Here is a 26678-nt window from a genome sequence, read left to right on the forward strand (position 1 = left end):
TGGAGCACTTGCTCGTATCCACATATCCCACCCCAGAGTGTCTGATTCACTAGGTCTGGGGTGATGCCCCAAAATTTGCATTTCTGACAAGTTCCCAGGTGATATTGATGCCCCTTGACCCCACTTTGAGGGGTCAGGGCAGCAGCATGCTTGGGCCCCTGTGGCTCAGGGCTCACATCTCCCTTTGGCCCCAAGGTCAGGAAGCGTTCTGGCCACAGCACAGAACAGGAATAGGCCCCTGTGTGGGGGCTTCCTCGCTGGTCTGAAGGATTTTAGAAGGATCCTGGGTATCACCAAGTTGGGGGCTCTTGTCATGGCATTGAAAGCATGACGGCCCAGAGGGTGACGCAGCAGTGATGAGTTGGCCTGTAGCAGCTTTTTCCTGTTGGTGATTTGATGTGCAAGGCGGCCCACCAGCTTCCAGAGTGGCCTGGATTCAGCCCTTGCACGGGGGTGGGCCTGGTGCCCTGGAGGGCCCGCCCTGCTGAGATGTCATCTCCTTTCCAGATCTCACGCCCACCATCTTGGATTGGTTCTCTATCCCCTACCCCAGCTATGCCATCTTTGGCTCAAAGACTGTCCAGCTCACTGGGCGGTCCCTCCTCCCGGCGCTGGAGGCGGAGCCTCCTTGGACCACGGTTTTTGGCAGCCAGAGCCACCATGAGGTCACCATGTCCTACCCCATGCGCTCCGTGCACCACCAGAACTTCCACCTTGTGCACAACCTGCACTTCAAGATGCCCTTTCCCATTGACCAGGACTTCTACGTCTCGCCAACCTTCCAGGACCTCCTGAATCGCACCACAGCCGGCCGGCGCACGGGCTGGTACAAGGACCTGCATCACTACTACTACCGGGAGCGCTGGGAGCTCTTTGACAGGAGCCAGGACCCCCACGAGACCCAGAACCTGGCCACTGACCCCCGCCATGCCCAGGTTCTGGAACTGCTTCAGACCCAACTGGTCAAGTGGCAGTGGGAGACCCACGACCCCTGGGTATGTGCTCCCAATGGAGTGCTGGAGGAGAAGCTCTCTCCCCAGTGCCGGCCACTCCACAACGAACTGTGAGGCCCTCCCCACCCCCACAGTGGGGGACCGCTGTCCTGTGTCTGAGCTGTGTCCTGGCACAGGAATTCCCTGGGGGGTACCCAGGATGGTGCAGGATCCCCAGCCTGTGACAAGGTGAGGGTGGTCCTGTGACAAGGTGGGGAACAGCAGGAAGAAGGGTCTGGGACATGGGGCTTCAGTCCCTCTTGGTTCTCTGGAACCCACAGACGTTCTTGTGCCCTTCACCTGAGAGGAGATGGGCTTCTGTGTGCCACGAGGGTGGTGGGTGAGTGCAAACCACACTCAATGTGGGGACAGCGTCTGTTTGTCAGTCCTGGTCTGGAGGGAGCCTTTGAAGGAAACTTGGGCTTGTCTTCTTCCTTCACTTTGTTCACCGTCAGTCAGGCTCCCGAGCCCCGGGCTGGGTTTCCATGAGACCACTGATTCTTGGCAGGCTCCCTAAGTGACGAGTTTCATCCTGGGGTCTGTATGGGCAGAGCTTGCCCTTCTTTTTGAGAGTGTCCAAGGGTGAAGATGTCTCTGCTCAAGGCCTGAAACCGCCCCATCCTCTGGTTGGGTGAATTCTGTTCGGGTGAACACAGGTCTGTAGCACAGACAGTACTCATGGAATGCCCCAGACCTGCCCTGCCTCCGCCTGCCTGGAAAACCCAGAAAGGGGGCATTCTTCTTCAAGTGGATGGGCTCCCATCACCCTTCCCACCCCCATCAACTCCATCCTGGAGGACATGGTGGAGAAGCCACAGGCCAGGGCGTTGTAAAAGCTTTTTATTTCAGTAAAATATACCAAGTTCATTTTCTGAATTTGTTTAGGACACAGGGGCCATCAGCAAGGCCTCTACTCGGTCCACACAACCTTCTTCTGCTCATCTGCAATGGCCAGGCGGACACAGCCGAGCAGGGCATGCAGGTCGCTCCAGCTGTCAGGGGCCAGGCTGCTGTACAGACAGGGCACTTTATCCAGCTCACCCTCCTCTTGCCTGGCAGCCTCCAGGAGCTGGTCCTCTGTGGTGCCGAGCCGCTGCAGAGCCTTCCTGCCAGAGCCGGAGATGGGAGGGTGGCTCAGGGAGAGCCTTGCACCAGCCTCCCAGCACAGAGCCCCAGAAATCAGCCGCCGGCTTGGAATTCTAGGGACCTGGATGCACCGATGATGCAACAGATGCCCCTAGACACAGATGGCCTGCTTCGAGGGGACCCAGTGCCTTGTGAAGAAGATGTGACTGGGGCCCTAGATGACGTTGCACTAACGGGGTGGGGGTGGGGTGGGGCAGCGGATCTAGTTTACAACTTTGGTTCTCAAATTATAAAGGGGGCAGCAGGATATCTGGGCTTGTCCCAGCAATGGACCAAGCAGTGTTTTTCAGTCTCTGTCCTTACCTAACACAGATGGGCTGTTAACTCTACCCCAGGAAACATGTGGCCTCAGCCGAGGTCGGTCAGGTTCTAGGGTCTCACCTTACTGTCCTCTGGGTTGCTCCCCGGGGGTGGGCTGCAGGACCTCTGTCCTGGATGTTTTAGGGGAACTGCCCTGTGACACTTCCAAGGCCGGCACGAGGTGAGATCCTGGAAACCCCATCACGGGCTCTGGACGTGGTCGCCATGGGCCTTATGGGGAGTTCTGGTGCCCATTCAAACCTCACCACCAGCCCCCAGGGGTGCACCTACTTGAATTTCTTTGCCACTTTCTCATTGATGGAGATGTGGATAATGATGGGGAAGATCTCCATCTTGTGCAGGACGCGGACACTGTCCAGCTGGACGTCCAGGAGGGCGTGGGTGTTCTGGGGGGAGAGGGGAGGGAAGTGAGCCTCAGCCTTAGAGGAAGCGAGCGGAGCCCATACCCAGGAGTGACGCTGAGAGAAGGGAGAGAAGGGTGAGAAGGGTACAGGCAAGACTGAAGTTTGTAAAGGAGGTGGGGAGAAGAATTCGGGAATGCCCTTTTGTATATGAAGGTGCTGGCTGTACAGTTTTAAAAGTTTCCATCCGTTTGATTTTTTGCCTGGGAAATCTAGAAATCATAGGCCATCGGGATTGAGGGAGACCGCGTGGAGCTCAAATCCTAGGAGTTGGATGGCTCCATCAACCTCTTTGGGGTTGTGAAGGATGGGGGACCATTGTGCCTCTGACTCACAGCTGTTCCTGGCTGCTTTGTGTCAACACAAAACTTTATAGTTCACAGTGAGCTTCTTTTCATATACTTGTTTGAGCCTTAAAACATGGAGTGTTATCTCCATTTTACTGATTTAGCAAATGTTTATTAAACATCTCCTGCATTGAGGAAACAGGCTCAGGGAAGTTAAAAGTCCCGCCCGAGGTCACGTGGACCCCAAATGGCAGAAACGGGGTTTGGTCTTTCCATGATGGAGCCAGAGACAAGCTGAGCACCAACCTGGGGTGTCCAGGGGGCCCTGGAGATTGGCCCTTCCTGCCTTCTCCCACTGCCGTCCTCTAGAGATGGAGTTCCTCACAGCCCCCACCCCACCCCTTACCTTTCCCATCAGGGACTCGACTGCTCTGCAGGTGACACAGTAGCGACCACCAGACGCCTCCCTCTCCTGGATGATGTCCCCTCTCTGGCTGGAGGCATCATACTCTTCCTGGCTCAAGTATGCTGAAGGTGACAGTTGATGGGGATGTCACCCACCCAGCTGCTCCCCCAGGAGCCCATGCTGAACACCCACGGGTCTGCCCCCACGGACCCCCACCAGCTCTGGGGCAAGTTCTTCCTAGTTCTGTCCTCTTTATAAACCTGACCCTGCTCTTCCTGCTTGGAAGAGTGCATGCCCTGCACATTCACCCTAAACCACTGGACACAGCAGGTGCCTAGTCAGTGCCAGGATGTGGGTGGATGGATGGAAGGTTGGGTCGAGGGAAGAGTGGAGGGAAAGAAGGAATGATGGACAAATGTAGATAAACCCTTCTCCCATCACTTCCCAAGCTCCGAACTTACATATGCAACTTCTTACACCCAGAAATCCCTTCAATCCCTTAAATCAGTGGTTCTCAACCAGGAGCAATTTTACCCCCAAGGTACACTTGGCAATGTCTGGAGACATTTCTGACTGTCACAACTGCTGGGAAGGGGGTATGCTCCTGGCATCCAATGGGTTGAGGCCCAGGTATGTTGCTTATCTGTGATGCACAGGACAGCCCACAACAGAGGATGATCCAGCCCTAAATGTCGTGCCCAGGCTGAGAACTTCTGCCCTGTATAAACATGTTAAAACACACCCTGACTTTTCCCTTCTTCCTGAATAGCACCCAGTCTCCCAAGTGAGAACTGCACGTGCTCTCCTGCTAGCCTCCACCCTCCAAAGCATCACCAGATTCTGCAGACAGCTGGCAGACAGCTCTTGGGGCTGCCCTCTTCTCCCTACTGTGGCTTTGCTGTACCACCTCTGGCCCAGCCCCTAGCCAAGCCCTTCTCCAGTCCGTCTTCTATTCTGCTTTGAAAACGGGCGTTCAAAGATCAGGCCTGATCATGTCCCCTTGCCTACCACAGAACACAGCACGTCTGGGCACCCACCGCCTCCCCATGGTGCCGTCTGTGCCTCGGTGCCTTTGTACACTCTGCTCCCTCAGCCTGGACTTCCTGGTTCTGCTCACAAACTCCTGTCCTGTCTTGCCGTCAGACTGCAGCCCCACTCCCACCCCCTCCAAAGAATCCCTCTCTGGATCACTTGTGGCGCTAAGATGGGTCAGTCTGCCACGTCTTTAGGTGTCTGTCTCCAGAGGAGCAGAGTAGACCCTGAGGGCCTCTTGGACTCTCTAGCCCACTGCACAGAGCCTAGCACACAGTAGGTGCTCACTGGAGGAACAGCGTGGGCCGCATTTGCTTCTCTCTGTCCCCTCTGTGAACTCCAGGGGAGAAGGACAGGGCCTTATTCACTCTCAGCTTGTAGCCTAACTCTCTGAGGGAGCCACCGGCCAGTGATGGGTGGATGGAAGAAAGCCAAGGAGCTAACTCCTGCTCTCTACTCTCCAACCAGCTGAGCCACCTTTCCTGCTGAGCAGGGCCACTGGGACCCAAGATTCCCACTGGCCAGTCCATCTCCATGGCTGTACGCTGAATGGCTTTGGGCAGGTGGATGGAGCCCTTTGGTTGTATGACTCCGGTTAAGTACAAACCTGTCTGCCAGCAGAGCTGCACTGGGTGGAATAACACCCCCCCCCCCACCCCCGCAAATCCATGTTCATCTGAAACCTCAGAACATGACTTTATTTGGAAATAAGGTCTTTGCAGATGTGGTTAGTTAAGATGAGGTCGCACTGGAGTAGGGTGGCCCTAAATCCCATGACTGGCTCCTTGTAAGAAAGTAACGTGAAGACAGAGGGACACACAGACAAGGAGGCAGAGATGGAAGTAATGCAGTCACAAGCCACCAGCAGCCACCAGAGCAGGAAAAGGCAGGAAGGACTCCCCCCTGGAGCCTTTGGAGGAAGTGCAGCCTGCAAAGACATCTTGACTTCAGACTTCTGGCCTTCAGAACTGTGAGAGTACACATCTCTACTGTTTTAAGCACCCGCCCCCCACTCCCAGTTTGTGGTCCTTTGTTTCGGCAGCCCCAGGACACTCCTCTGGTCGTGCCGCCCTCCTGAAAGCAGATACCTCGCCTTGCCACCTGACAGTCAGGTGGGACTCCCAGGAGACAGCGTACCTGCTGGGCATTTCTTATACCCTTGGAGGAGGCACAGCTTCTCCATCAGGATCTTCCCGACCACCCTGGGCACAAAGAGCACGGGCCGGGGCCGGCTGGGCCTGTGGCTGTGCACCAGGGTGTAGGGCACCAGGGTGAAGTAGCTCTCGGCCCAGAAGCACACGGTGGAGGGGTCTGTGGGAGGAAGGAGCCGTGAGCGGCCGGGCGCCAGGCTGCAGCAGCCCCCCACCCCCAGCAAGGCCTGTGTCTGTTTTGCTCGCCACTGCAGCCCTGGCACCTGCAGTAACACAGGGCACGCTGGGCTCCCACACAATGCACCATGCCCTCCACACCTGCCCTGGCTGATTCCTTTGTACCTGTTGATTAGATTCCCTGTGCTTCTCTAGGACCAGCTTCATAGGCTGCAGTTTAAAACCTTTTCCTTGTTTGGCTCACAGGGAGGATAGAGAAACCACGTTCATCCTTGCAAACGATCTGGAAGCTTCCTGTGTCTTCTCCCTCAGCCTCAAGGGACACGTGATCCCAGTCCTTCCGTCCCTCCCTGGTCCCTCATCTCCTCTCCTGGTCATTCAGGTTATATTAGGCACTCAGAACACTTTTCAAGAAGAAAATAAACTCAAAACGATTTACCTTTCTCTAAATTCACTTCTGCTTATCTCATTGCACAGTTTTACCTGCTCAGGGGTCTGTGCTATGCCGGCCTCTGTCACGGCCTCATGCCCACACCAGTCACTCAGCAGTTGTCTGAGGGTCCACTGGTTTGTGCAGTGTTGGGCATTTGGAGAGTGTTCAGACTTTAATATTCTAAAAGGACTGCTGTCCAGATGACTGTACCAGTGGCTTCGGACCGTCTTATTGGGGCAGGTTACAGAAGTAGGAGTGTCAGTTAAAGGACATTAAAGGTGTGTAGCTCAGCTGCTCTCCAGAAGGGCAGGTAGACATCAGTTATGTTTCCTAAAGACAGATTCTGGCCTAGATGAGTGGCATCACCCTGACCCAGCTCACCAATCACAGCAGCCTCCAAAGACCCTCCACCAGCTCCACCCTCCTCACCTTCTACCTGGCTTGGGTCCGACTGGCCCCCGTCAAAGGATGACCACAGAGGGCTGCCCTTTGTTCTGTCCATACTGACGATGCGGACCAGCTTCTGGGCTCCCGCAGAAGGCTGCTGGACGAGGGAGAAGGGACGTCCCACGGGGCTGGGGGGCTGGCACCACACCCCCGCCGGCAAATCCAGGGTGGTCCCTGGACTCCCAGGCTGTGCCTGCTGAACAGCCAGCAGGCCCAGGCCCCCTGCCAGGGGGTAGGTGACAGAGGGTGGCAGGAGAGGGTCCTCAGGCTGAGCCCCCCAGCCCCCTTCCCCAACAGGGCATCTGTGGGAAGCAAGAGGGAAGAGTAGGGGCCCCCAGCCTAGCCCTGCCATGATCCAGGGGGCTGCCCTAGCGCCTTGCTCAGGGACAGCTGAGTGCTCTATGTCGGGAGGACCCAACAGTGCCTGGTCTCAGTGGGGAATAAGGATGGGGGGCAGATGGTAGGCAAATGGGGTGAGGGAGGGAGCAAGATGGAGGGATCATACATGACGTATCTGCACGTGGTAGAGGAGCTTGCAGGCTGGGTGGCACACAGACCCAGGTGAAGGTTTGGAGGGCCCGGGGAGAGACACGCCGGGTCACCTCCCTCAGGTTAGCAGCCTATACTCTCCACCTGGGACCCTCAGCCAGTACCCACCTGTCTTCCAGCCCATGTCAGGTGGGGCTGGGACCCTCTGGGTGGAAGGAGGGGTTGATTGGGCCCCTCCCTCCAGATGATGTGAGCTGGGGGAGAGAGGCAGGGCCCACCTGAGCGGGACCCTGCATCTAGGACCTGGGCTGACTGGTCCTCACCTTGCGGGCCATGGTGCTCTGATGAGCCATGTCCTGGATGAGGGCGATGAGCAGCTGCTGAGCCCTGCGCAGAGGAGGAAGGCCCCGGCCCAGCTGCAGGGAGGGCTGGACAGGAGAGGTGGGCCCCCTGCCCAGTGCTCTGGGAGACCCTCACTGCCCCCACTGCGGTTCTCCACCCCAGCAGCCATGATAGTCCCCTGGGGTTTTAAAAACCTGCAGAGCCTCAGCCCACCCCTGGAGATGCTAACTGAATTGTCCCGAGGCGGGATCCAGGCGACACGGTGTGAGTGGGGTCGAGGCCACCGCTCCAGAACCTCGTTACTCCCAGTGTGGCCCGAGGACTTCAACCTGGCATCACCCAGGGAGGGGGGTGGAAATGCAGAGTCTCAGGCCTCTCCCTGCACCTGCTGAGTCTGATCTCCAGGTGACAGAATTTGCCATAAGGCTTGAGAGGAGCCGGACGAGACACCATGCTTTGTGCCCTATGGTTGATCTAGAACATGGTTCTGAGCAGGGGTGCTGTTGCTCCCAGGGAGGGTGACCAGCTGTCCCATCTGGCCCAGGACTGAGGGGTTCCCCAGGACATGAGACTTTCTGTGCTGAAACCAAGGCAGTCCTGGACACACCAGCATGATGAGTCACCTATCCTCAGGGAGCACTGGCAATGTCTGGAGATTTTTGGTTGTCACAACTAGGGGGGCAGGGGCACTACCGGCCTCCAGCGGGTGGAGGCCAAGATGCTGCTCAACATCCTACAGTGCCCAGGAGGGTCCCCCACGACAAACAGTGAGCCAGCCCCAAATGTCAGTAGTGCTGAGGATGAGGAACTGGTCCCCAATACTCTAGAATGCTCTAGGACTGAGGTCCATCCCGTTTCACAGAGAAATCCCATCCAAGCAGTGCACTTGGTGGGTAGCACGTTGGGGATGCCACTTCTTTGAGGTGCCCCACCCTGTATCCCTGGGCAGTAGAGGGAGCCTCAGGAAGGCTGTTTCTCCTGGGCAGGAGGGGGCCTCCTCACTAAGTGAGGCCAGGCAATGTCGCCCCCCGGGGAGCTCCCCGGGCCCTCTCCGGGGTGTGGGAGCCCACAACAGCTGCTCACCGTGCATAGTTGGGGATGGTGCCCTGTTCGGTGCCCTTGGTGCTGTAGGGGCCAACACGGTGGGCGTGCCAGCAGCTGCCGCCCTGGAACAGGGTGTCTGTGACGTGCAGGATGTCGTTGCAGTGCACCTGCAGCTCTCCCTCTGCCCGCCTCTCCAGGGCAAGGTTGACCCGGATGTAGAAGGAGTCCCCTGACGTGGCCACTTTGGCCTTTAGGTCCTGGACCAGCTTCTTATAACCTGATCAAAGAGGACGTGAGGACAGGTAAGTCCAGGGCTATGATCCCCCACGAGAACAGTTCTGCCTGGGGGGCCTCTGCAGACTTGGGGCTCAGCCTGGCTCTGCAGTGGGCTGGGAGCACTGGCATCGGTGGCCTCTGGGGGAGGTAGGACAGCACAGGGGAGTGTGTACCCTCCATGTTGACCTTCACAGACAGACAGCAGAAGCCGTTCACCCTCTGGAGAAGTCTGACGGCCCGATCCAGGGTCATGCCCTCCAGGACAGCCTTGGACAAGGGCTCTGTTGCCTCGTAATCCACCTGAGGGCAAATCATGAGGGTCACCTCTGTTGACCAGGGTTCTGCAGCTGTGATCTGCAGGAGACCCACTCCTTCCCAGACACCCACCCACACCCATCAGAGCCCTGTGTCGGGACATCTTGGTGCAGCGCCTCCTGGTTACACACATTCCTGCCCCGGATCATGTACTGAGATCGCCACTGGGCACTGATTGTCTGCTCTCCAACATGCTCCATTCTAGAGCATTCTGGAGCAGAGTCCTCAGCTTGGGACTATTGACATTTGGTGCTGTCCTGGGCCCTGCAGGATGTTTTGTGGCATCTCTGGCCTCCACCCACCAGATGCCAGGGCACCTCTCGCGCCACCCCTTCCCCAGCTGTGAAATCCGCAGGGCTCTCATCCATTCATTTATTCCCGGTGTTGTTTTGGTTTAGGAGAGTAGATATTTTTATAATGAGAAAAAAAAATGAGATATGTTTTTAACGCTATTAGAACTGAATTGGCCCCATTTGGATATTAGGACTGTCTCATAAAGGGGATCCGTTGCTTTAAGCACAACATGAGCTGATAACTGAGAATCTCACGAGGACTGTTAGAAGTGTGACGAAGGGCTTTCATATTGGGTGGGCTGATGCTTACGTCAGGAGCTCTGTGTGTGATCATTCGAGACACATGAGAACTCAGCTCAGCGCACAGACAGCGAGAGAGAAGCCATGGGGTCCGAGGGAGTCCTGACTGAGGGCTCAGCCCCTCCCTCTCCCTCTCAGCGCTTGCCTTCACACCCTACACACCCCTACCCTGGGAGGAATGGGTGACACCTGTTTCGAGAATTTCTTGCTATTCTTAAAGGGCCTGATGTTTAATAATTCTGCTTTTAGGCTACATCAAAGTCACCTCCCTGCCCATATGTTCACTTAATAATAATTAGGTTGTACATTTATGTTTTTTGCAGTTTAATGAATATTTTACAGTAAAAAAAATTTTTAGATGCCCCCAATGGTTAAAACGGTGAATTTTATTATGTGTATTTTAACACATACACACAAAGTGACGATAAGATCATTACAGTAAAAAAAAAAAAAGCCCCACATCAGAATCTTATGTAGCCTTTATCAGAAGATCCCTGGGTCAAGACTGCCGCATCCCCAAAGCCCTCTCAACTGGTGCATAGTCCAGACTACAACAGCTCACAGGCTCACCCTCCAGAGTTCAAGGATGTCAAGGTGGAGAAGGGTGCAGGGTTTTGATGAGAATCACCAGGTCTCTCCTCTAAACAAGTGTGATGCTCTGCTTTACAGCAGCCCAAGAAGGAGTGCGGGCCTATCCAATAATACATCTTTGTCAAGTTGAATCTGTGGCTGCCTGGGTTACCTGCCCCTCCCACTGACCCCACCCCTGAGAGGATCCTGGGGTCTCGAGGGGTTGGTGCCACACTCACCATCATAATCTGGGTGCCGGGGCACAACGCCATCTCGTCTGCCGCGGAGCCCGGGGTGACCCGATGAATGTAGATGCCCGTGAGGTTCCCACCAATAACGCTTATCTGCTCCAGCAGCGCGTCCCCCTGGAAGGCCAGCACCGTGACCTGGCCCAGGATCTTGCGGGCTGGCCTCCGCCTCACCGGGACACTGCTGCAGAAAGGGAGGGGACAGAGCTCATGCATCCTAGAGCAAGAGGTCGGGCCAGGCCATCTCCCCATCTGCCCCCTCTAGTCCCATCGCTCTGGAATTCTCCCTCCCCGGCCTCAGAAAGGCTGATAGTGAGGACCCAGTCCTCACTCTGCTCTGCCACCTGCTGGCCCTGGCCCCCGCCCTCTGCTCACCTGGCGGAGAGGTGGAGGTCCCTGGAAGACAGCTGCAGGCTGTTCTCGGACTCAGAGAGATCTAGGAGGAAGCCACGGGCTTAGGCCTCGAGCCAGCCTACCCCTCAATGTCACCGCCCTTCTGAAGGAGCTTTGGCTCACCCGTGCAACCTCAGTGCCGCCACCACAGGCACCCCCTACCTGTTCTGTCTTTTGCTGAGGCTGAACCTTCTCTTGCCCCTCCCTTCCTTGATGCCTAGAACCTTGATTCACCTCCCCTAAAATAGGAGTAGCTGGTGGAGAGCTGCATCTGCCAGAGTTTAACCTACATTGTGTCCTTTTGTGATCTTTGAATGAGTTGCTAGCATTTTACAAGATAGGGAATCTGGAATCTGGATTTCTGGCTTCACTTGAGAAATCAAATCTGGCATAACCCTGGGTGTGTATTTCTGTGTGGCAGCCATCGCCAGCACTGGCCATCAGCTGCCTCCTGTCTCCCCAGGCCACGCTGCTGCCCAGCTGGCCATGGCAGGCCTCTGAGTTGGCAATCTCCTAGGACTAGATGTCCCCAGGGTCTCTCCAAGGCCTGTATTTTATATGTGTCCTGTGAGGCAGATGGCACACTGCCCCTAGCCCAGGTGAGGCTGCCCTTCTCACTTCCTGAGCCGCTCACAAGAACCAGAGGGCCAACAGAGAGCTAAGAGTTGCTGGCTGCAGGCAGCCTGTGCCCAGCTCACAGGCAAACAGCCACTTGTGCTTACATTCAAAGCCAAGTGAAATTATACACTCCTGATGTATTTGAGGTCAATTCCACTAAAGTTATATGAACCAGGACATTATGCAGAATAATGACAAAAGGAAAAAAAAAAAAAAAGAGCAATGACTCTTCCTGTTCGTGCTCTTACATCCCAGTTGGTTATACCTGGGGTGGATCCTCTCAGTTGATCACCATTATAAATAAAAATGGCAATGAATTTGCAAAAGGCAAGGTTTCTGGTCATGTGACCCACAGAAATCCTGGGGCTGTCTGTCCTAAAGGTGCCGCTAGGCAGAACAGCGTGGGGTACACGCGCCCCTTGGTGGCCGTAGGATGAAATCTAGAGGGTGCTAAGCACCTACTGTGTGCAAGGCCCAAGGCTGGAGGCAGATGTGCAGTGGTGGCAAAGTAAGGAGGCTGCCCGTGAGGGACCTGTGCCTTGAGAAGGAGGGAGGACCAGTTAAGTGACAAATATGAGGAATAAGCCACAGGACAAATGGGAATGTCTCAGGTACCAACACCCAGGAGAAATGTTCCTAGCAGGTGCCTCGGCCAGGAACAGTGAGGATGGAAGCCTGTTGCCCTCTGATATCACTGGGAGGCCCAAGTGTCCATGGGTCGGAGCAGGGAGGGACAGAGAGGCGAGGTGTGTGTCTGGAGCTGTCTGAACATTTATGCCGAGCTGGATGTGGAGGTGAATGCAACTCCCTTAGCCTCCAGGTGAAAACAAAAGGACACCCAGTAAGCACGGCACATCTGGACACTGGTTTGAACTGCCAGGTAGTCTGGATTTTCCCAGAGGCCCAGGGCAGGGCAGTAGTCAAGTTCACTCCTCTCTGCCCATCCCCTGGACAGAAACTGGGGTGTCTCATCTGCCTCCCTGAAGATCCCTGTCTTCACTTCCCTGCCTGGCTCTGCCAGCCCAGCCCAGGGGTGGTGGGGTGGCTGCAGAGGTTGGGGGGTATGCTCACCTGCCCTGTCTACAATCTCATAATCCAAATCTGCATCACCCTTCTTAGCACCCAGGGAGCCTCCCTGGTCCACCTCCAGGGTTTTGGGGCAGCCACTGAAAAGCATAAGAAAAAGATGGAAGCCAATGTCCCAGTGAGCTGCCAGGGGGCTGGAGTCATCCAATCCCTTTACCAGTCCCTCTCTACCTGAAAGACGAGGGGTCTTCCCAGAAGTCCTCTGCGGCCCGCTTGTACAGGGACTGCTGGCTGGGAGGCACAGGGCTGCTGGAGTGGAAGCTATCCACCAGCTCTCGGCTGGACGTGGCGCTCAGGTCAGACCAGAGCTGAGACTGGAGGAGGACGGGGCAGAATTCACCACGGGGCTCTCAGGGGGACCCCCGGGACACCTCTCCTGCTGCCATACTGTGTAAAGAGTATAATGATGATAAACCACAGCCTCCCACTGACAGGGCAGAGGAAGCAAGAGGGAAGGGAGGGAGGAGCAAAGAGCCAGGCCACATTAATTGAGCACCTACTATGTGCTGGGCACTCTATTACCTACTTTCTATATTTTATATTGCTTAGTTCTTACGATAAATCTATACGGTGGGTAGCGTTGTCCCACTTTACACATAAAGCAACTGAGCCCCAGAGAGGCCAAATTACTGGCTACTGAGGGTCACGTGCTGACGGGGTGTAAACATGCAAGATGCAGAGTGTGGCATTGGAGGATGCAGGTGAAATGTGTAGATCCAGGTGTAGCCCCTCGGTTCACTTAATAAGCATTTCTGTAGCATCTACTATGTGCCAGACCCTCTTCTGTCCCGATAGACGAGGGTGCACCTGGTCTGGCCCCAGCAGTGGCAGAGGCACTGGCATACCTCAGAGGAGCTGCCGTCGCTGTCGTCCCACGGGCAGAGGGCAAACATGCGCACCAGCTGCTGCTTCCTCTTCGGACAGGGCTCCCTGGCTCCCGCCTCCTGCTTGGGCTGCCAAAGACCCAGATAGGCTGGTTAATTCAGGGAACGTCCTTTGGTTGCTCTTGGGGTTCTATCAAGTCCCAACCCCTGTTTCCAGCCTCCTGAGTGGTTTCCTTTCACTGGCTTCAAGGCAAAACATTTATGTCCCCTCCTCCCAGCCTGGGACACCCAGCACTGTGGGAGCTGGCCACCAAGGGGACGTGCAGCAACCGGCTTGGTGACTGCATTTTATTCCTTTTGGATAATATCTGTTATTCTTTCCTGGTTATACAAATAATATATACTATATGTATAATATATCTAAACATACTCCACAAAGAATATTGGTGGGGAGGAACAGGCTGATTAGAGAAGAAAATAAAATTGACCCGTCCTCCCACACTCAGAAATAGAACAGCTAGCAGTTTGCTATCTGTCCATCAGTCTTTTTTCTATACATATGTATATTTTTTGAACATGTTTGATGTGGTAAGTGGGTAGGAAGGAAGGGCTAGGGCCCCTGCATAGGGAGGGGAGGGTCTGGTTGTGCCTCCCACCCAGGTCCCTGGGCACCTCTGAAGAGTCTCGCCCACCCACCAGGGTGCCTTGGAGCTGGAGCTGCCGGCAAGACCATAATTAGAGGTTTTACAGTAATTTTAGTTCTTTGAGAACATAGCTCCCTCCGTGTCTATCACTCAGCTCTCCGATAGTTGACTTTCAAGCATCCCAGGAAGGCATCATCCACCAGAGCAAGTGGCTGCCTGCACAGCTTCATACGCTGCTTTCTTTCTTCATCAAACACCACCCATTATAGACTCCAGAACCTTCCACTAAGCTACCCCTTCTATGACGTGCATAGTATTACCATAAAAGGAAATGCAGAAGGAGACTCAGCCTGCCCAGCTGGGTACCTTCAACCTCTGACCACACGGTCTGCTCACAGGAGCCAGCGTGGTGGATGGAGCTGAATCCAGTGGTGCCAGCAGGGCCCGTGCGGCCGCTCGGTCCCACCCTGAGCACACCCTGCATTCCCCTCCCCACCCCCGGCCCCACCCGAGCAGCAACAGAGCTCACCCCTGGCAGCGACTCGGCCTGCGCTTGTAGCCGCTGGACCTGCTGGCGCAGTTCGCAGACCTGGTCTGTCAGCTCAAACACCTTCCTGCGGAGTGCATCCTTCTCTGCCAGGTTCTGAGACATCTCCAGCTGGGATCCATCCCTCGCCGAGTAGGCCTGCGAGCCGAGATAGAACGGGCCGATGCCCAGAGGATAAAGAGGCTGTGCCGCCACCACGCAGAAGTCCAGCTAGAGAAAGGCCCCCCATTTCTGGCCTGCGGTTATCCTGGACTTCCCCAGCGCGCACCATACACAGCTCATTCTACAGCTTACTTCCATTTACAGTTCACGTAAATGTGTGTAGTTTTAGTAACACCCAATAGGTGGGGTGCACACAAACACCCCCTGCTAGAAATGAGAGGAGAGAGGACGCTGTACAGCAGGCATGGCAGGAGATGACAGTCGAGGGGAGTCAAGAAACCTCCCAGGGACCAGGAGAGAGACCCCGAGTCTGGAACCTGCTGCCATCAAGGGCGGGTGACCCGGCTGGCCAGCCCTTGGCCACACCCAGAGGGGCGGGGCCTTCCCGAGCCTCCCGACCTCCCGAGACTCGCGGGGGCAGCACCTTCTGTTCTCCGAGCCCCTCAACCCGGCACCCAGGCCGGCCTCTTGCCTCTCCCGGGTACCTGGTCCCGCTCCTTCTGCAGCTCGACCACTTGGCTCTGCAGGACGTTCATCTTCTCCTTGTAGATTTCGCAGTCCACCTTGGTTTTCTGGAACTGGAGCAGGGTCTGCTCCTTCTCTTCCCAGTACTGGGCAGAGGGGGACAAACATGGCCCATGAAGATCAGCGGCTGTGAGGGTGGGGCTGAGGATGGGTGGTGGGGGAGCCTCGGGGAGAGGGAGGGAGGTGGTTCTAGAGGGGAAATAAGGTGAATTCACGCTCATTTCTTAAGTGCTAGGTTCCAGGTGCACCTACAGAGTTGCTGTGTTGATTATATTTTAATTTGGTCATCAAAATATGCATGGGTGCTGCATGTCTATTCGTGTTTTGTTTATTCCATGTCCCAAAATGCATAAATATTTTCCCTCTACCTGCCTCATTCTCTTCCACCGTCTCCTTTCTCTCATCCTCCCCTTGCCTTTTATAGCAACTAAAGAAATCCCTGGCTCTCACCCTGGGGCCCCTATGCACTTGAAATCACTCTGTGTTTTAATCACTTGTTTGCCTGACATGTTTTCTCCCCACCCCACGAAGTAGACGTGACCTCTAGTCTTTGACTGTGAGTTGGTGCCCAATCTAGTTTTGACAAAGGAATCAATGAACAGGCCCATGCATTCGTTAGGCAAAGCTGGTTTTAAGCTCAGCGTGGATTAAAGAATCTGCTTCCTCACCCAGGCAGCCCGGCCCCTAAACACGGCCCAGAAGGGTCACCTGCTTTCGCTGTCTCTCAGCGGCCATGGCCCGCTCCCTCAGAGAGTGGATGCGGTTCACCAGCTCCTGCCTGCTCTCCAGGGCCTCATCCAGGTTCTGCTCCAGAATGTCCTTCTCCGCCTGGTACAAAGAGAGGTCAGCCCAGGGGCCCTGACCTCCCCAAAGGCCTGCCCCTGGGGAAGCATCCCCATCATCTCGTCCCAAGGATAGGAGGCAGGAAGCTTCAAGGATGGTGTGTGGACGGATTTAGCCTTATTACTGCACATCAGGCAGGAAAAAAGGCAAGGTCAGCAATCAAAATGGAGAACATGCATTTCAGCTCCAAGTGTGCATGGCTAGGAAACAAAGTACAGGAAGCTGAAAGCCTCTGAGGGTAGCATAGCACCTCCACCATTTAGGCAGCTTCAGGCTGCTCCTTCAACAAATCCACAAGCAGAGCTTCCAGGAGGGGGAACACCAACGGGTGGGTCATTCCCTCCTCATGCTCACTTTTATGAGCGGTGGCACAGTTCAGGCCGTGGGGCGGCAGTGCCAGGCGGCGGCCTGCCCCACACCCCATGAACGTCTATTGAAGGACTAGTTCAAAAAATAGATATCTATTGATTGAAAGGGATTGGAGAGGAGAGGCAGAGCGCTTGCATAATTCCAGGGCTTTGGCGTCGCTAACTTCTCTGCATCCTACCATTCCCCACTCCCTCATGCCTGCGTGGGCAGGACGGCAGAATATTTTGCAGGCAGAAATGTTGCCCTGCTCCCACAACCTTAAGCTAATCCCATCATTTATAATCAGCCTCATCTATTCCAAACAACAGGGCAGCAGCAAACCAGCTGAGTAAGACTTTCGAATATGTGTGCAACAGCTATCAATTCTGCTAACATTTGGGGGCTGGGAAGAGCAGGAAGGAGGGATGTGAGAAGGAGCGGTGGAGATGAGTCACTAGGTTTCATCTCACCCAGGCCTTAGCCACACCTCAATAGAACCACTTGTCCGAAATCCCACAGTCTGGAGGCCACAGGCCAAGGTCAAGGACATTCCCCGCTGGCCACCAGGGAAGGAAGCTGAACCTTGGGGGGACCAGGGCAGGAAGCTGACCCTTGGAGGCACCAGGACCCACCAGGCTGAAGGTCAGGGAGCGAAGCCTCTCATTCTCCTCCTTCAGGCGGCTCAGCTCCTCGTCTCCAGGCTCCAGGTCATTCGTCATTTTCAGGGACCGCTCTCGAAATTCCCGCTCACAGGAAGAAGACGTCTTCTCTCGCTGCAGCTCTTGCTTCATCAGATACAGCTGCCAGGATGGAGATCAAGGGGGAGAATGTAACTGCTGTTTCTCCACTAGACCAGGAGCCAGCTGTGGTTCTCAACCTTTCTCCTTAAGGATGTTGCTGTTCATACTCAAAGAGGTCCCTCTCCCGAGATTTCAAAATCCATTAAAGGATTTTACCTAATGAATAGTTCCAGTCCGTGCGGCATGGGAAAAGCATTTCAGCTTTATTTTATAGATGAGGTGTAGGGGTTAAATCACTGGGCTGGGGTCCCCAGGAACAGAACAAGGAGCTCTGGCCACCAGCTCTTGGATCTGACAGCCAGCACAGCCAGGAATGAATGTCCAGTAAGCCTCCTCCAGCATGGCCCTGCTTCTCTGCCTTTCCATAGTCTGCTAAACACGTCAGATGAAGGGAAATTGGATTCATGAAAATCAGTAAGTAAAAAAGATGAAAGTCAAGTCAAATAGAGCAGAGATGCCTGGGAATACAGGACCTGGTCTATTCAGACACACTTGAACTCTGTGTGCTAATCTGAGCCGCCTCCCACCCAGTGGGCTGCATGTCCAGGGCTATGAGCTCTGTAAACGACCTGGCCAGGTCCTGCTGGCCTCGGTCCTGCTGGGTAGTGGTCCAAGAGAAACTTGCACCTTGAGCTGATGGGCCTGGCCTCTCCCCATCTCGGGTGTGGTGTCCCTGGGAAGAGGGGAGTTTCCCTGTAAGGCAAACCCAGGAGGTCTGGATGTCAGGGTGGAGTTCAGCACTCACTCCAGGGTTGGGGTCAAGCGGAGAAGGAAGAACATTTGGGCTTGGACTTTTTCCCTCTGACATCTAGTTAGCAAACTTTCCATAAGCAATTACCAAGTTCCTGCTATGGGCTAATAACTAGGTTAGGCATATCATATTCTCCAGATTCAAAAAGTAAAATTAAATCATTAAGATCTGGAAGGAGGAGACCTAAAACTGAAAGTAAACCAAACAAATGAACCTAATTATATTTCAAGCTAATACCGTAACCACATGAAGGGAGAGAGAGAAGGGGGTGAGGCAGAGGCAGAGAAAGAGAAGATGGAGGGCAGCCACAATAACTTACGAACACAGTATTTAACTACAGACTCTCAGCCTTGGGCAGGGTTGGGTGGTGGCAGGGAGAGAATTACAAATCCTAGTCTAGTCCATCGTACTGGTACGGGCAAAGCAATTCTGAATCTATTTCAGATGTACTACAGGACTGAGCAAGAGAGGAATGTGTTAAAGTGGGAGCTAGGGTTCTCACTGAGGAAAGCGCACACAGTATGGAGTGGGGCACAGCAAGAAGAAACCCTGGAGGATCTACTGGAATTAGAGGTTTGGGCGTGAACTCATGATTTCTAAAACATGTGCATGTACGTGTATATGCATACTTGCCTGCATATGTGCCTATGCATATTTGTATGTGTATGTATACTTGTGTATCTACGTGCACGTTTCCTAGCCCTGTCCACTGAAAGGGCCGAGAAGCAAAGCCACCCCAGTAGCAATGAGCACACTGGATCTTGGTCTCTAAAAGGAACTGGGGCTCCTTGGAGAAATGGCTGACCCTGGAGCTGAGGCAGGGTGGGTACGAGATGATCCTGGAATATCTTGTGATGATGCAAAGAAAGTCAGTGCTAAGAAAACGCGGGGGCATGTCCCAGGACACAGAGCAGATTGATGGGGCTCCCACAGCCAAACTAGGACACTTTGAGCACCAAACTCGCTTAGGACTATAATATGTTATATATCACTGGAAATAGGAATCCACATGTCTATGCCAATAACAGATGCATAAGTGGGGAAAAGGAAAGGCTCCTTCTCACAGTCAGGATGCTGAGGGTCAACTGGTCACTGGAGAAAACACTGGAGATGGGGCTCATCATTCTGCGGCCACCAGAGTAAAGACACGCTCGAGCAAGAATCCCCGGTGAGGCTAAGTCCAGAGGGAAGTGTCGACAAGGAGCAGGGGTGCTTGCTGGCCTCAAAACGCCTCCCCCTGACCCCCGGATTGCTTACTAGCTGCAGGGAGTAATAGTGTGACTGGCGATTTTGGTGCAATACCTGATCCTGATCTGGATCCTGGACTGGAGGGAAAATGCCATCAAGGATGTAATTTAGGTCAACTGATAAAACTGGAACACGTACAGTAGATTAGATTAAAGGATTGTATCAATGTAATTTTATGAAGTTGATAACTGTACTACGGTTATATAAGAGAATATCTTATTTTTAGGAACTAGTCTCTGAAATGTTTAGGGGTAAAGGGCCATGATGTACGCAACTCAAGTGGTTCAGGAAAAAGTGTGTGTATGTGTGGAGAGCGGGTGACAGAGAGAGAGAGTGCAAGTGATAAAGTAAGGGTATGTGGGAGTCCTTTGTATTTTTATGTGTATATTTTTGGGAAAATTAGAAATTCTTTCTAAATAAAGTTTAAAAAACTAAAATCAAACAATGCCATAGTTAAAAGCAAAAGCAAATGCCAAAATGAAAAGGAATGAATATCCTCCATAAAGAACGCTTGTAGGTCAATGAAGATGATTATCCCCAACAGAAAAATGAGTGAAAGACTGCTGGGGTCTAAGGGGGCCTAAATAACAACACTCCTGTTCTCCCACCTGAATCCAGGACCAGCTGAGAAAGACAAAGGAGGGGCCCATAGAGGTCCACTGTCCCCATGGTTACTGACACTGCCGGAGGGGAGTGGGGCCTGGGTGGGTCCACCACTCCCAGAACAGCCAGATGGGCCCCCAGACATAGGCAGGAGGGGTCCCCATGGGGGGCACTTCGCAGACCCGGCAGTTACAGGGCAGGGCGGGCTCGAGGCCACATAGCCTATGCAAGGGGGCGCTGGTGGAGGAGAAAGGTCAGCTTCCTGCAGGGGCGTCGCAGGGAGTGGGGATGGGAGTTCCAGGAGATGGACCAGCGAGTGCAGAGGCACGGGGTGGGGAGCAGCAGGTCAGGATGGGCACCCCGGGCGGCATCCCCGATACCTCCTCTTGCAGGCCACGGCAGCGCGTGGCGGCCAGATCCTTCTCCTGCAGCGCGTTGCTGTAGTGCAGCGAGAGACTCAGCATCTCATCCTTCAGTTTCAGCACCTCGTGGAAGTGGGCACTGACCTCGCGCTTCATGCGGCCGTGGTCGGCCTCCAGCTGGCGCAAGCCCTCGACACGGGCCTCGGCCTGGCCCAGGTGCTCCTGCAGCTGCTGGCACTGACGCAGCAGTGCCTCCTTCTGCCCCTTCTCCTGGCTCAGCTCCTCCTGCAGGCTGCCGATGGCCCCAGCCAGGCACTCGGTCAGCTTGGACGTCTCCATGAGCCCTGCGGGACGGAGCAGTGGGCCCAGGGGCTCCTCATCCAACAGGGTCTTGCTTCCTGTGCCCAGACTCTCAAGCAGGACCCCCCCCCCACCCTAATCTGTTGGTCGCCTTAAACGCTTCCAGGGTCAACAGGACTGAATATTTTGGTGAAATAAAGCGTGACAGGCGATTTTGGTACAAGGACTACCCATTCTTGGCTTCCCTGTGGGACCCTGCTGTTCAGACCCAACTTCCCCCCAGTCAGCTGAGCCACGCTCGATACTCATTCTCATGTCATCCTAAGTAAAGCATAGCAAAGAATCTGTATAACAGAACTCTGAATCACATAAATATTGACTGTGATGCCAAACAGGCAGAAACGTTTTCTTAGCCACAGTTTTGAGTGATGTTGCCTGCTCCTTTGAATACCTAAATCTTTCAGCAACTCCTCCAGAGAAGGCTAAAATTACTCAATTAATAAACATGGCCTCATCTCCCACCCAGCCAGTGTAAACCTTTACTTAGCAGCTCCTCTCCTTTTCCCCTCTGGCGGCCCCTCCTGAGGGCCAGAGCCAGGTGGGACAGGGTGCGACTGGGCTCCCCTCCACCTCAAGCACCAAGTAAAGGTTTTCTAGGAAATGACACACTTCCTCTGTGCCTGCACCTCTCAAATGCAGATTCCACGACCTGTGAGGGTTCTTCTCTTGGTGTTGGATAGTTAGGGACAAACCTTTTCTTTTAGAACCCAAGGTCATGGGCTCCGCCTACCCACCCCCACTATGGTTAGTGTGTGTGTAGGGGGTCTCCTCACCCCCAGAGTGCGGGGTTGGGGGGGTGCGGAGCACAGGGACAGGAATGTCTGCCTGAAGGGAGCAGGGAAATGTCTGGAACAGCCTGCAGTCAAGGCGGGACACCCCCTCACCCCGGGTTACATCAAAGACCCAGCTCTCACCACTGAAGTTTGTGAAGTCCACGCTGGGCTGTAGCCCGGTGACCAGGGTGTAGACGTCAGGGTTGTGGAATTTCAGGCTCTCCAGGAAAGCGATGGCCCCGTTCTTCCCTCGAGTCTTCAGCAAATCCAGCAAGTGCCCTTTGGAGAGAGAACAGTGTTAGCTGACCAGGTGCTAGGCGGGCTTCCCATGAGGGGAGCAGGGTGCAGGGAGGGGCATCCTTGCACATCTAGGAATCAGGAGGTCAAAGCAGTTTTCCAGGGCCCCTGGGGTGGCCCTCAGTGCTCCATTTATTCCCATGATGGTAGTCAGTCTCGAGAAGGGCCAGGCTGATATTTATTGAGGAATTGCTACAACCCAAGTGCTAAGAGTTGGGGATAAAAGACTCAGGAGGATGATCTTTGCTCTCAAGACTTCCCAGGTTTGTTGGTGGACACATGCAGACACATGTATACAAAGCAGGTGGGAGGAAAGAAGCAAATAGCAGCGCCCCAGGGCCCGGGTCCCAGAGAAACTTGGGCCTTCCCAGCCAACCCAGATCCCATCACTCTCAGCTTGAATTAGTAGCTTGAATTCATTTCTCCTTTAATGGTCATAAGGCAACAGGCACAAATAGTGTCATATTGATAGCTACCACTTACTGCCTGCTTTCCATGGCCCAGGCTTTGAGATGAGTATCTGATAAATTGTAACCCATTCAATTCTCCTAACAACCTTATTTGATGAAACTATTAGCTTCCCTGTTTTTGAACGAATAAACACAGCTAATCAGACAATCAGAATCAGCTCCAAAGACATCTAGAGTGGGTTGAGTCATGGGTCCCAAAGTTATGTCCACTAGGAACCTACCAATGGGACCTTTTTTGGAAAAGGCTTTGCAGATGTAATTAAGGTAAGGATCTCAAGATGAGAGCCTCCTGGGTTATCCAGGTGAGCCCTAAATCCAATCACAAGTGTCCTTATAAGAGACAGAAGAGGAGAAGATGCAAAGAAGAAGGCCACGTGAAAATAGAGGCAGAGATTGGAGTGATATGGCCACAAACCAAGGATGCTGGGACCACCAGAAGCAGAAAGAGGCAAGAAATTTCCTCCCTTAGAGCCTTCAGAGGGAGCACAGCCCTGCTGACACCTTGATTTCAGACTTTTGGCCTCCAAACTGTGAGAGAAGACATTTCTGCTGTTTTAAGCCACCTGGTTTGTGATCATTTGTTGTGGCAGCTCTGGGACACTAATACAGTCCCCATGACTGGACCTCGGGTCCCCTTGGTGTTGTTCCTTAAAGTCCTGCACTCCCTGCCCTCACACGGGCCTTCCCGGTGCAACCTGCACTGGGCTGGCTCTGCAGAAAGGGCCTGCTGGGGCCACGGTGGCCGGGATGCAGGTCCTCACCAACTCTCATGGCCGTGTTTGTGAACCTGGGGCTGTGCAGCACCTCCTCCTCGTCCAGCTGGTCCAGCACCTTTGCCTGGCGCAGGTAGGGGGTGAGGCGGCTGGGGCAGATGCTGCGCACGATCCTGCAGCGGTGGTCCTCCATCATCTCCCACAGCATCTCCTCGTCCAGGGTGGTCAGCGAGGAGTCCGTGCGGCACAGTTCTGCCATGGCTGGGCCTGAGCACCCTGGATGGGAAGAGCAGCCATGGAGGGCTGGGATCAGGGACACAGCTTCCTGTACAGAGGACCTTTCCATCCAAACCCTCTTCCCCACATCACCAGTAGGGAGGAAATGACCAATTCGGAGAGGACATGACACCCGATTCGGCCCTAGTGTCCCGTGACCAGCAAGAGGACACCATCGATTCTTACTGTTGGTATCAAGTCGATTCCTCTACCTGGGGCAGAACAAGAAGAACTGGGTTTCTTTTGGATTCAGGAGACTGGATTTGCCTTTAAAACTCAGGAGGCTGCCCCTGGCCTGGGGAATTGGTTTACCAAATGAGGGTGACATTAAAAACCAGATGGATCTAGAACGTGCATTCTCAACAGGAGTGACAGAGCTTCCAAGGGGTCAAAAATGGATTCTTGAGCAAAAATTCTTACTCTTCTGTGTATAAAGCACAGATGTGCATAAACAGATACACAGTGTACCTGTGATGTTAATATCTTATGAAAGGGTGATTAGGGAGGGGGTAGGCACAATCACGTCTAAGATACAAGACCTTCTGTTAAGAGGACCTCAGGGGGCCCCTTCCCAGCCTGCCAGCCACAGAACACACCCCCCACCCCCGGCTTTGTAATGAGCCACCTCCACAACTTTGCCCCGCCTGAGCCCCTCCTCCCTCCAGCCCTGGCACAAGGTCATTAGCCCATTGATCCATCTAAATAACCCTAAGATGCTTTTAACCTGTAGCCTGTTTCAAGCATACTAAAAAAGTCCTGCAAATGATATAAAATATCCATGTACCTGCCACGCAGATTCAACCTGTCTTAACACTTTGCACCTGGCCTCCTTTTTAAGGAAGTGCAGTTCGTGACAGCCCAGTCCTGTTGTCTCCTGGTCCTGCCCCTCGCTCTCTGCCCACAGGTAACTGCTGGGCCACGTGCTGTATACGAGTGTGTCTAAAACAATGCAGGGCCCCTCTGCATGATTCTTTGTGCCAACAGGAAACGCATAAACAGTGTGGTGCTGGGCATGGCCCTACACTCTGCCCGTTTTTGAGGTTTAGCAAATGGATACGTGCAGCTTGAGATATTTTTTAACTGAGTACTGGATTCAATTATACTAAGAAACCATAGTTGGTGCTCCTGTGGGCAGGCATTAGGTCATTTCGCCTTTTTCTCCAACACACTGCCGCAGTGACCGTCCTTGTGCATTATCTTGGGCACAGCTGGGAGCATTTCTCTCAGACTCGTGAATTCCTACGATTTGGTTCTTTTCATCTGGAATGACAAGCTGGACTCGCTGGAGTCAAATACCTCTTGAAGAGGGCTGTACACGAAAAATGCTTGAAAACCAGAGAAAATCAACCCTTGTAAACTAAGAAAAAGAGGAGATGGTTGTTGGAGGTCCTGTCCCCATGAACAGCCCCCCACAATCCACGCGAGGGGCCCAGTCTTTAGTAAGGACTCACCAAAAGCTGCTCACATTCGTTTTTGCGGGCACTCCTTGCAGTGGGATGCGATCCCGTGTTCTCTCCGAGGCCAGGTGTGGTGCCGGCAGGACGGGGCTGGATGGGGAGAGCCCGAAAACCAGTGCTAAGATGATCTCATATCTATTTCAAGCCATGTGACTTGTCCCAAAACTCAAAGATTGGGCACCAAAGACTAATGCAAGGGGGAAAAAAAAAGCAAGCTCTGATCCAGGAAATAATTCGACAGATCTTTGACCCTTACTGTTTATTCAGTAACTATAAAAGCTTCCTTGGGGCTTGGAAGCAGGTTTCTAGAAGGAAACTGAACTTTGAACCCTGGAATACCAAGGAGAGTGGGCAGGTGCAATAGCTACCCAGTGTGTCTTGGTCACCATGGGGCCGGATTCACTGACACCCTTCCCCTAAGTCTTGTACTCAGAGAGATGGATCTGCCGGCAGGGGTGTGGGTGGGAAAGGGCCCAGGGGTCTCACTGGCTGAGGGAGGAGGGGGAGCAAGCTGAGGACAGGAGTTCTGTCCTTAGGCGGTTCATTCCTGGTTTCTTCAGGGAACAGTCGATGGATGCTCATGAATCAGGGCTTTATAGGCTGAATTGTGTCCCCTTAAAAGATATGCTGAAGTCCTCACCCCTAGTACCTGTGAATGTGACTTTATTTGGAAATAGGATCATTGCAGATGTGATCAAGATAAGGTCATTAGGGTGGGACCTTGAATCACATATGACTAGTGACCTTATAAGAAGAGAAGAGGCCCAGAGACAGACACACAGGGAGAAGCCATGTGACAACCGAGTCAGAGATCGGAGCGATGCTCATAGAAGCCAAGGGACACCAAGGATTGCCAGCAACACCCAAGGCTCGGACAAAGGCAGGGAACAGATTCTCCCCTACACCTTCAGAGGGAGACTGGACCTGCTGGCACCTGGATTTTGGATTTCTAGCTTTCAGAACTGAGGGCAAGTAAATTTCTGTTGTGGTAATATATTATGTCAGCCCTGGGAAACTAATACATAGGGGCAAAGGGGATTTGGAAACTTGCCCAGGTCCTGGAGTGCCCAGCCACGTCCAAGCTGTCAACCACACACTTGAATGGAAGGCTCTCAAGCTCCTGGGATCTCTACCCAGTAGAAGTTTGCATCACTGGGGTGTGGCCCTCCAAATCAGGATGACCTTCCACCTTGCATCAGGACCAGCTATATAATCCACAGAGCCCAGTACAAAGTGAAAATATGGGCCCCTTGTTTAAAAAGTATCCAGAATTTCTAGACAGTGACAGCAGAGCATTAAACCAAGTGCGGGGCCCTGGGGACAGGTTACACCTATGAAGCTGGCCCTGCTTTGCATAATCAAGTGGTCTCCAGGCCCCCACTACGTAATTTATGCCTAAATCCCTGTCTTGACCAAGTGATTCTTTTGTGATGATCATTGCCCTTCTGTGAGGTTCTCTTTTAAGTACCCCTGGGGGAATAAACATTCACTCCTGGCACCTAGGTGTGAGTGGGCTTGTCAAGAGGTGGAGGGTCAAATGGGACCCACTTTCTCCATGGCTGCCAGGCTGGTGGCTTGGGGGCCAGGACAGAATTCTAACGGTCAACCTTCATGGCAGAGGATTTTAACTAGCCAACCACCCAAGGACCCAGGACAGAGGATCAACTCCAGGAGCAGCCCTTCCAAGCCCCGTCCGGCCCTGCCTGGTGAAGGCCATGGTCTTTGCTTTCTCAGGCCCTGCCTGTCCTTCTGGAAACCGGTGGGGCAGCAATAAGATCTCAGGTGCCCAGCCCCAGTGCATGGCCAAGGAGGCGGGGCCTGCCGGCACCTGATGGCCCAGCGGCCCCAGCCAAGATCCATCCCCTGCCCAGGAGGCCCTGAGTGGAGCTGAGTGCTTTTGCCCTTGGA

At 53.9% G+C, this 26678-nt stretch overlaps 2 protein-coding genes across 10 annotated transcripts in view; one reads left to right on the forward strand and one right to left on the reverse strand.

The window, feature by feature from the left end:
* The window catches only part of SGSH (N-sulfoglucosamine sulfohydrolase), a 7640-nt gene extending 5781 nt beyond the window's left edge, over positions 1 to 1859 (forward strand). The window contains exon 8 of one of the 3 annotated variants that reach the window (XM_061176375.1): positions 508 to 1859. In XM_061176375.1, coding sequence (XP_061032358.1) covers positions 508 to 1067 — 560 coding nt within the window. In that variant the 3' untranslated portion in view covers positions 1068 to 1859. The remainder of the gene's footprint in view (positions 1 to 507) is intronic. The other 2 variants (XM_061176376.1, XM_061176377.1) reach the window with 2 other exon arrangements.
* Positions 1816 to 24924, reverse strand: CARD14 (caspase recruitment domain family member 14). 7 transcript variants are annotated; one of them, XM_061176369.1, is made up of 21 exons: positions 24765 to 24924; positions 23086 to 23313; positions 21699 to 21836; positions 20443 to 20768; positions 17293 to 17460; positions 16178 to 16297; positions 15430 to 15555; positions 14765 to 14920; positions 13613 to 13720; positions 12939 to 13081; positions 12753 to 12847; positions 11046 to 11106; positions 10662 to 10851; positions 9118 to 9244; positions 8708 to 8945; positions 7606 to 7669; positions 6776 to 6890; positions 5723 to 5896; positions 3554 to 3675; positions 2730 to 2845; positions 1816 to 2098 (listed from the first exon to the last, which is right to left on the reverse strand). In XM_061176369.1, exons 2-21 carry the CDS (start codon positions 23294 to 23296, stop codon positions 1903 to 1905), a joined length of 2994 nt encoding a protein of 997 aa, XP_061032352.1. In that variant the 5' UTR covers positions 23297 to 23313; positions 24765 to 24924; the 3' UTR covers positions 1816 to 1902. The 7 variants fall into 7 exon arrangements, 6 of the variants coding, with proteins under 6 accessions (XP_061032352.1, XP_061032351.1, XP_061032350.1 ...); XM_061176368.1 differs by having other exon boundaries at positions 6776 to 6887; positions 10662 to 10854; XM_061176367.1 differs by having other exon boundaries at positions 10662 to 10854.
* Positions 24925 to 26678: the final 1754 nt, after the last annotated feature.

Source organism: Eubalaena glacialis, chromosome 19 (genome assembly GCF_028564815.1).
Source record: "Eubalaena glacialis isolate mEubGla1 chromosome 19, mEubGla1.1.hap2.+ XY, whole genome shotgun sequence".
NCBI lineage: Eukaryota > Metazoa > Chordata > Mammalia > Artiodactyla > Balaenidae > Eubalaena > Eubalaena glacialis.